General features: G+C 38.9%; 1 protein-coding gene across 1 annotated transcript; it reads right to left on the reverse strand.

Moving 5' to 3' along the window:
* Positions 1–223: 223 nt before the first annotated feature.
* On the reverse strand, positions 224–11,003 carry fbxo30b (F-box protein 30b). Its single transcript, XM_067446797.1, has 3 exons — positions 10,779–11,003; positions 2,442–4,820; positions 224–2,265 (listed from the first exon to the last, which is right to left on the reverse strand). Exons 2-3 carry the CDS (start codon positions 4,773–4,775, stop codon positions 2,062–2,064), a joined length of 2,538 nt encoding a protein of 845 aa, XP_067302898.1. The 5' UTR covers positions 4,776–4,820; positions 10,779–11,003; the 3' UTR covers positions 224–2,061.

The following is an 11,003-nucleotide window of genomic DNA, read 5'->3' on the forward strand; positions in this document are numbered from 1 at the left end:
TCATTCTGTTTACGCCAAATTCTGATTCTGACATTTTATTTTGTGTTGATTTAGTAATTATACAAACACACTTAAGAGTAAGACAGTGTAACAGTAAAATATTTTATTAAAAACTTTTGTTAAAAACTAAGAGCCAACACGATCTCCGGGAAAGCAGAACATTAGGGTTTGATGTAGTCTGTAAACATACATTTTAAAATATATAAAAGACATTGAGCCAGAATAAAGATAATAAAATATATATTTTTAATTCATAAGTCAAAAACCACATGCATCTCCAACCAACAGCTGTACTGGCAATATCTCCTCAGATTTTAAACACTCAAACTATAACATGGCTTCAGTAATACAATATATGGACTGCATTACCCAAAAAATAAAATCACTTCATTTTGATTACACAGAAATGAACACAAAACCTTAGGTGACGCACAAGTTAAGAAGCCTAAAACAGCTCCTAACATGTAAACCCTGCATAGCTTTCCATAAACCTCCTATAGGTAAAGATGAAAATAAACACTTATGTGGTTTCATTAGCTGCAGATCACACCTATAAATATTAGCCTTCACAAATGCTCACAGCACACATTTAAATGCAGACAGGTTATAATATGTCACATATCACATATATGTAAGTTATAGAGCTCTTCTTTGTACTCAAATATAGTGTTACTTGAGCTTTCCCTCACTCACTCAATGGGAAACGCAATTGCAGTGTCTATTTGCAGGTCAGAGCGCAGACAGCCACACATTTCAGTAAAGTGCAAATATTGACTCTAAATGTTGATATATATGGTTGGCATGCTAACCTGGCATGCCGATACCGAGTGATCTAGAATTGGAGAATGAACTAAAATAGTTCAAGATGTTTTAGCACGAATGCCTCAGTACATGCCGAGTGTCTGAAGTCATTGAATTAACTGTAGGTCAGGTCCATTGGTGCAATTTCTGGATTAAGGTCATTTTAAAATATCTGCAAATAAAACCCTCTTTTCTATGACAATGTGATATAAAAAAAAGCAGCACAGCTCTCTTACTCTGCAACCCAATATAGTCCCAGAAGGCCTTGAATTCTTAAGCAGGACAGCTGTTCCCGATTCAGTGGGTGACGTGAGCCTGTCTGCAATGTCAGCATAAAACAGTGCGCAACTTTTCTTGTATCACAAACGATCCAAGAAAGTGTCCTTTTTCAAACGGTCACAATAGATTAACCAAACCATGCAAATATCCTATAGTGTGAATTAGTGTTGTCAGAAGTACCTGATTCGGTTCCAAACCGGTACTGAAATTTAAAAAAAAATGAGTGTTGTTGAGCAAAAATGTAAACACGTGATTGGCTACAATGATCAATGCACATGAGCGTTTGAAATCACATGGAAGGGTGTTGAAAGCACAAGCAAGCGTCTATCAGCGGACCTTTCAAACACTTCAGTGTGCATCTATGCAAGTGCTCGGTGAAGATCATCATTGATGTATATTTATATGTTTCTGAATCGCTGATCATTGAAGTCAATTACACATATTTTATTAGCGCGAGCACAATGCCCAATCAGATGTGTGTACGATTCTGTTCAACAGCGATCAAAGCATCACTTTTTTTTAATTTTCAGTCCCGACTTCAGTACTTTTGACAAAACTTGTGTGGATATGTGTTGACAGGAAGCAGAAGTCATTAGCTGATCACCTTTACAAAGATTACCTGCTGTGTCAAAACAAATAAATCAAGTGCTATTCAACAGGCTGAGGCTCATATAATCACATTGAATTAAGCCTTGTTTCACCAATGACCCTTAAACCAGTCCTCTCTCATCATTGGTCTTGATATCCAAGAATGGGTTTGTCCGAGGAGTAGAGGATTTTAGTAGATGAACCATTGCATCACACCCCATCAGACCACAAAATTCTTCTATATATTAATAAAAAAATAATCTTAACATCAAAACAAAAACAAAAAAAATACTTTGTTTACTTTTATTTACACAGTGATACTATATTGTCGATTGAAGAGGTTAGATATTGTAGTGTTTTAGTTACACGTTTGCAAACTAAGATTCTGTATTGTTATGATACTGGCTTGAGAACTGATCGAAGTGATCTGCCGTCCCGCGTTAGCTCTCTGGTCGTGCACATACAGGGCAGTGGAACCGCCTCCACTTGTCGGACGACTTCATTGTATGGGCAACATTTCAGGTGGTCTGCCATGCTAGTGATGTCTGCAAACTCCCAGCTGTTAACCGGGCTAAACGCTGTGCTGAAACGCCAAACCTGCAGGGAAACAAAACAGTTACTTACATAACCAACAACAATTTCATGGTTAAACTTGTTACCTGCTCAGACTGTTTCTTCCACTGAGTTTGGAAAAGGAGTACAGTCAGAAGTACAAGTACAAGCTGTTTCACATGACATAGTTAGCATGTGGCCACTGTTCAGACATACTGTACCTTGTCTTTTATCTGCCAGGATCGTCTCCCATCCAAACATTGCTTCTTTTCCCATTGAACCACCACCATGCCACGACTCTGTAGCAGACTGGCACAAACATCCCTCATTGTACGAGACACCATAGACAGCTGACACAGGCTAAAGCCATCCAGAAATCTGGCTACATGTTGAAGTACTTCAAAAGGCAATCCACTAAGGTGATCACACTTAGGTTCTATTACAGGTTCTGAGATGGGTTTCACCCCAAATGACCTGAGGTGGCGGTCATGAACAACCTTTGACCGTTGAGTGGATGGGCAGAATCTGCGTTGAGAGTACGTGCAGCCATAATACGCTAACGGGCAACGGTGCTCCATCCAGCCATTGAGTCCAGAGTGGATATCTCCATGAACATTACGGAAATGCGAGAGGAACTCTTCTCGACGGAAGAGCTGGCCGCACTCAAAGGTAAACATGGAGCCCTCTCGTGGAGCCCAGCTTGGGCGAGGCACAAGCTGCTCCAGCGTCAGATCAAGCCGCAGAGTGCAAAACGGACTTGGCTGTGAAAGGCGAGGTGCGGCTCGATCGCAAGCGGAAGCGGACGCGACCTCTCCCACCATCGTACTTGTTGCCAAGATGGCAGCAGGGAAACTAAACGTCTGGGTGCCGAAGTCAACACGCGTACCTCCAAACGCATAGACTGTATCAGATATCCTCCGAGCTCGTGGCGACTCCTCCAGGCAAAACAGGAGAGCTGCTGCCGTAAAGTCAATTTCGCCAAGTCCCATGGGGTCGTCCAGTGGCTCCTGATCTAAATCTGACGTGTCCACAGCTTTGTCCTCCATTTTGCAACGTGGATTTCTATGGGGAAACATTTCGGTAAACGACCCCTTCCGTCCATTAAGTGCAAGTGGCATAAAATTGCGCAGCAATTGAATGTTTTGGAGTTTCCTCTCAAAAGCCCTATCTTCAAAGTCTAATGCCATCACAGGTAGTGCGCCATCTCTCTGGATGGTCAAAGTCTGAGCATGTATAGGCTGCTGGAGCAATGGGGCTTGTAATCCAGATGCCTCCTGGATCAAGAAAGCTTGTTGGTCATGTCTGATCTCTGGTCTATGGGGAATTAAAGGACCCATAAACTCCCAAGAACCTCTGGACTCCAGGTTTTGATGGTGTTCTGTATTCGATTCTATTACGTCTTCTACAATACTTTGAGAGCCATTACAGAAACCTTGCCTGTCTATGTCCTCCAACATGGATGGGCAACACTCACCTGCTGCCTCATGAGCTAGACCATCTAAAGTGGTTTCGCCACCATCAAATCCCCCAACAGCCCCAGGCTCACCATCAATCTCCAAAGTAACGTCCTTCATATCAACATCTGGAGACTCCAACGTTTCTGATTGCTTACCGTTATCATTAACTATTGAGCCACTAATTGGCTCAGTGCCTTTGACGACATCTCCTAATGCACCGAGGGCAGAGGCCAAGCTCCTGCCAAGTTCCATGAGTTTTTGGTGCTGTTGAGGCTGTAGATCCTCCTTTAGGCCATTGACTCCGCTGGCTATTTTATCACAGCTGAACCCAGCATCTTCTTTCATCCTCACCTTTTCACGCAGTTCCCTATTGCATTCTGGAAGTGCAGCTGAAGCATTAGTGGTTGTACAGTCTGTTTCAGAAGAATTGAGGTGGATCAGGACATTAAGAGCTGCGGCCAGGCTTTTGGTAGTCTCTACCGTGGTTTGGTAGAGCTCCCCATAATGCTCTTCTTTCAGACCATTAATCCCATTGGAAATCTTGTCTTTTGAACAACCAACTGTAGGCTCCATCTCAATGTTTTCCACCTGCATGCATGGAGCCTGAGCAACTGAGACTAGACCAGGCTTTTCACTTTGTCCTGCTGCCAGAGTCTTTTTCTCTGGGCCACTAGTGGGAGCCAGAGAAACGAGTTTAAGTGATGCTAACATGGTGCGCTGGTCCTGAAGGGCAAGCGCCATGTCAAGCTGCTCCACCTCATCCGCTTCTTGACTCAGCCGCTCATATGAACGATAATCCTCGTAGTTCACTGGCCACCTATTCCACTCCATAGTGCAGCACACCACACCTGCAGGACACACCTCAAGATGCTCTGCCATCTGGCCACGGGCCAGGGTAAAAGGGCATCCAATGCTGTGGTTAAGACATGGTACCCTTTCAAGCGGGCACAGCAGCTTGTGTTCAATAGCCTTGCAGCTGTGGAAGATGGCACCGCATACAAAAGGGCAGGTGATGAGGTCACAGGAAGTGCCGGGTTCAGGTTTGACCATGCATCGCCTGCTTATGCAGGACATGCAGTGAACATGGGGCTCCTCCATTATTTAGGATGACAGCAGCAAGATGAACAAAAGCAGTCTCAACCACTGCAAAACAATTAGAGAAAAACTGAGATTAGATTCGTCAACATTCAGGATGCATATTAAAAACGATTGCAGCAACTTTAAAAAGTAATATTTTAAATCTTAACTTGTCATATTTTAAATGAATTGTCAAACAGAAACTTCATTTTAGGACAATTCTTGTGGCAAACAGAGAGAGTACATTTTACCAGAGATGTGCCAAACTACATATCAAAATTTACTAGTAGGTGCAACATGACATCATGACTTTGCGTAAACATACATGCCACTTTCTAAAGGCAAGTGGCATGTTATCTATATGCATTTTGAGCTATCCGCGTGTATGTGTACGCCGTGTGATTCCGCGTGTATGTCTACGCCTAAACGAACCATCATCTCCGCGTGTATGTCTATGCCGTGTGATTCTGCCAACCTGATCTTACAGAATTAATATTTATAGCCTAATTTTATATTTTAGAGCAACTAACTCCACTCCTACCCTAAACCTACCCACTCTCAACAATATAAAACACGTAACAGGCAAATAAATGTACAGTCACATGTATTTATTGCAAAAACAAATTTACTATGCAAAAATAGTATAAAAGTATTAACTCATGTTGCATTCCAAGTCTTCTGAAGTCAGACGATATCTCCATGTGAAGAACAGAGTTGATCTTAATGTTTTAGTCGTTGAAATGATGATCGCGCCCCTTCGTGAACAGAACACACACGCACTCGTTAATATTTCTGATTCAAATGATACACGAGACAAAGATGAGTATGATGCGATCGGTCACGAGACACACGAGAGCCAATGGCATTTTACAATCAAAGCTGACGTAATGACGCAATTGGTCACGAGACACACGACAGCCAATGCTGTCAAAGCTGATGTGACGGTTCTTCCAGCGGCAATATTTGAAATATATTAATCTTTGGCGGATGGACTCGACGTTACTGAGCGCTTTTGGGGATTTTCTTCACACAAATCAATCGTTTGGCCTCGGAACACTTTGAGTATTTGTACTTTCTGAATAAATTGTGCCTGCAGTCGTATCTGCCTGTTATCCTGTTTTTTATAATACACAAATGGGTAGGTTTAGGGAAGCGTTTGAGTTACGCGTTCAAAATGTGTCTGAATATGTGTGTCCACAAGGTAAATGGATTTATAAACATACTAAATTATGTTTTTTTGAAAATGTAAAAATGCAGAATGTTTCTTGTGATGGGTAGGTTTAGGGGTTGTGTGTGTGATGGGTAGGTTTAGGGGTAGGGGCAGTGTAAGGGGGGTAGAAAGAAACGGCGTTGATAAACATGCTAAAAAGCGATTATACGTCTTTATAGCACGCCAAAATGTCATACGAATTGCCGTGTCATCCATACGCCATTTCATGAGATCAGTCTGGTAGGTGTGTAGTTTGAACAGCTAGAATAGTCTCCCATTAACATAATGTACTCTAGACACCAACAGGAACAAAGATAGCACAAATCTTAAAGGGTTAGTTAATATATCATTAATTACTCACCGTCATGTCGTTCGACACCCGTAAGAACTTCGTTCATCTTGAAATATCTTCGGAACACAAATGAAGATATTTTAGTTGAAAGCTGATGGCTGAGAAAGGCTTCAGATAGACCTCCATTGGCATTTACTACATTTACACTCACAAGACCCATAAAGGCACTAAAAATGTTGTTACAAAGTCAATTTCACTGCAGTGGCTCTGCAGTAACTTAACGAAGCGACGAGAATAGTTTTTGTGCGCAAAAAAATATGCGGAAGACAATAACTTGGTGGATAAAGTCGTTCTTTTTTCCCCCGCACAAAAACTATTCTCGTTGCTTCGTAAAATTACTGTAGAGCCACTGCAGTGAGATGGACTTTGTAACAACGTTTTAGTGCCTTTATGGGTCTTGTGAGTGTAAATGTACTGAATGCCAATGAAGGCCTATTTGAAGCCTTTCTCAGCCATCAGCTTTCAACTAAATTATCTTCATTTGTGTTCCGAAGATGAACGGAGGTCTTACGGGTGTCGAACGACATGAGGGTGAGGAATTAATGAAATATTTTTCATTTTGGGGTGAACTAACCCTTTAAGTCAAGTTCATGGCTAAAATTGTATATGTTGGTCAATGACATGACGTGCACATTTCTGTGTTCCAAGTGCATTAGTTCCTTTTAAAACAATTCGATAAAGTCAGGAAATTGATTATTTTATTCTATAAAACCTATTTAGTTTTAATGCTGAATAGGTTTAGCATTTTTTATATTTGGTATCTAAAACCCCCACAATGTCAGGTGGCGCAATTGTCCACACAAATGAACAGACTAAGAAAACTATATAAAAAGGTGTTTTAATAATAAGAAATTCATGGTTGAAACCTTTCATATAAACATCAGTAGTTTTAAAGCTGGTGAGATACTGGTGAAAAAACTTGTGTCAGGGTGGCACAACTGCAAACGTGGGTCTTTTATTATGACGTGAAAAAGTGAACAGTAAGCATGATAATGCATCATCCAGACGAGCCTAACTGATACTTGTGGCAGAGAGAAAGGGGTTATAGATATCTCGCAAATACTGATAAAAATAGCTACTTTTAATGGGTACTAGGTTGGTACACTTTCCATGTCAGGTGGTACAACCAATAAAACCAGCAAAATGCTATTGTATAAATTTCCCGCTTTCACAAACAGGGTTTAAGCAAGTCCTGTTTTATCTCAAGATGGCACATTAATAAAATATTTTTATTTGAACTAATTGAACTAAGGCTTAATTTAAGCCTCGTCTGTGAAACCAAGCCTAAATGTATTAACTTGCTAGCATAGGCAAAATCTAATTCAGGCATCCAAGCAGAAGTTTATATAATGTAAAACTAGTTGTAAAAGTCAGGTGGTGCGACCAGGTGGTTCAAATGCATTGAATGTCCCTATTTGAAATATATATATTTTTAAAAACATTATTATTTAAGCTAAATTCATTTTAGTTAAGTTTGTCTATTATAATGTTTTATTAATTTTCTAAAATGTTAGTTTTAGTTTAAAGATGTGTTACACTTTCATTTGTTTATAATAATCTTAGATGGCAGTATTGCATCAAGTCCACCATCCATTCTAAAAAAGTCATAACTGAGTCTACTTATTGATGGGTCCTCAGTAATTCCATCTCACACTGCTAAAAATCTAGGCGTAACATTTGACTCTGCTCTTACATTTCAAGCTCATATTAGTTCAGTTACCAAGACTTCATTCTACCACCTTCGTAACATCGCCCGTCTACGACCAGCTCTCAGCACTAAAAGATAACGAAACTCTAATCAATGCTTTTATAACCTCACGTATTGATTATTGTAATTCACTGCTTATTGGGCTTCCCGCTAAAACTATCGCTAGACTACAATATGTACAAAATTCTGCTGCCAGAGTCATCCACCAAGTCAAAAGATCAGACCACATTACCCCTTTGCTCTATAATCTTCATTGGCTACCTGTCTCTGTCCGCATCCAATACAAAATTCAACTGTTAACTTTTAAATGTCTGCATGGACTTGCTCCCCATTATTTATCTGAGCTTCTGCACTGGTATTGTGCGCCACGTACTCTTCGGTCATCTGACTCTAGACTACTCACTGTACCTCGTTTCCGTCTCTGTACTATGGGTGGAAGATCGTTCAGTGCTGTGGCCCCGAAACTCTGGAATTCCCTCCCAATTTCTCTACGCGACACTGTTACTATATCCTCCTTCAAGTCTCAACTAAAAACATATATTTTCTTACAACATTTCCGATCTTTCTCTGCTTAGAATTGTTTTTCTCCTCTGTATATTTGTATGTTTATGTCCTATATTGTGTATGTATATTTTATATATTTTGTGTACAGCGACCTTGAGTATGGGAAAGGCGCTATATAAATAAAACGTATTATTATTATTAAGTCAAGTAAAACCTATCACACTTTATATGAGATGTCTTTACGTACTTACATAAAAAAAACAAAAAAAAAACATTAGGTATGATGTACTTGTCCATGTGCTTTTGCAAAACACTCGTGCTGCTATTGAAGTAGGATACGGGTAAGGTTGGGACAGGTTTGGTGGTATGGGTCAGTTTATGGGTAGGGTTAAGGGGTTGAGGTTTAAGGGAAGTGTAATTATAGATGTCATTACAGAAATAAATAACAGCTGTAATATGCAGGCAGCACAATAAGTACAATCCACAATGCAAAACATGCATGTACAAAATTAGAGCATTGTTTTAAATGATTTCCAGTAATTTAAATCTTGGCACAAAGTAGTTAAAGACACCTAATATAAAATGTGACTAGAAAATGTTAATAGTTTTTGTATTAAATGCAGTTTTCTTGTATGATACTCATGTTTTTCTTTCTTTAAAAGTACAAGTGTTGGGCAAGTAACTCTAAAAAAGTAATTAATTACTTGTTACTAATTACCTCTTCAATAGTGTAATTAGATTACTGTACAAATGACTGTTTCCAAAAAGCATTTAATTACTACTAATTACTTTTCAAATCCTATATCAACCTCAAGTTAAGTGATTAAAGGATAGACATGAAATGGCTTTTTTAATTCATTTAAGTAAATAACATAAAACTACTTCAATTATTCTTATGAAATTATAAAATTAATCTAACTGACCAATGTATTACAAATGTGAGAAGGATACATAAAAACATGCATTTTAAAATTAGACTTTAAATGTTGATGTTAATTCCACTATTGTATTATTTATATTTGTTCTACAGTCTATACACAGTATTTAGTTCAATTACATCCTAAGTAACTGTAAATAAATGACACACAAAATAAAAGTAATCCCCCTTTCCTTTTCAAGGGAAAAGTAGTTACATTACAGTGACTAATTACTTAGTAACTAGTTACCCCCAACACTGAGTACAATTGGATGCTAAAGAGACTAAATACATGGCCACTAAGATGCAATAATTATAAATTATTATAAATACAAAATAATAGTGTGTTAGGCACTGTAAGGGTTATTTGCTAAGATATATTTGGTTAAAATGGATTTACACACTTATTTAACAATTGAAACGTGTTTAAATACAAATTGATTTGTCCTGTTGTTCCTGACTCAATATGCATTTACATTGATTTTTAAATGCTTTTTTTAAGTTACTATTTTATGTCAAATTGTTATTTGTCATTGAGTTGACCCATGTGCAAATACCATCAATAAATCATTTAGGCGTTCAACATTACTTGTCTTTAAATTTAGCCTAGGTCATCCTTTGAGCATTTTATTTTTTTAAAGGAGTGCTTACATAGAGCATCACTTTAAAGGTAATCAGGGACATTTTTTACTGTCATTTCAAAATCAATGGCCCAAATTTAGCTGAATTTATCCTATGAAAACGTATTAAAGTTGGAATATCCCAAATAACTGATGTCTTAATATCCTATAATGAGATCCATAGCTGTGATTGTTATTTAACGCATTGCTTTTGCTTAACTCTGAAGTGCACCCTGAAACAAGCATTAATTCACTAATAAAAAACTCTTTTGAGCAGACTTCCTCCATCTTTATTGCTGTCTTGATTTTATCCAACAGTCTTCCTAGTTAGCATAAACACAACTGGCCCTCTTAACCCATATGTGGCTACTCTCCTACAAGTCATTTTAAGCAATGTCACCACATAAATACAGACAATCTTTAGAACGTCATTAAACTTACTCTTAAAGTTTCTCTACACACACTGGGATTTAATGTTTACAAAACAATAAGTTGGAAAACAGACATTTGACAGAACTGTAAACCTTAAACTACCACAAAAGCGTAATGGCACTACGGAATGAAGTTCAGAAGCGTCCTCGTTTTCGTAGTAGTGATATTTTGATCAATATTTTCTTGATGTTTGACTTTGTTTCACTTTATTATTTTCTGTTGAGGTTAGCCTATTAGCTAGCTCAACTTTCTGCCTTCAGTCAACATAAACAAACTACTCACCTTCCCACAGACTATGCCAACTAACTCCCCGCGTTACTCACTCACGCCCCTCGCGTGTTTGCTCACTTGTCCGGTTTTACGGTGAAACGGGACACTTTAGCACACTGCTGTATGATATTGTACACAATCATCACCGTTTGTCCTGTCCAAAAATACTCAATCCGGCTGGGACGCGCGCCGATGACGCCATGGCGCAAAAACCTGGGCGTCATGACGTCGTGGTTT

Source organism: Pseudorasbora parva, chromosome 6 (assembly GCF_024679245.1).
Source record: "Pseudorasbora parva isolate DD20220531a chromosome 6, ASM2467924v1, whole genome shotgun sequence".
Classification (NCBI taxonomy): domain Eukaryota; kingdom Metazoa; phylum Chordata; class Actinopteri; order Cypriniformes; family Gobionidae; genus Pseudorasbora; species Pseudorasbora parva.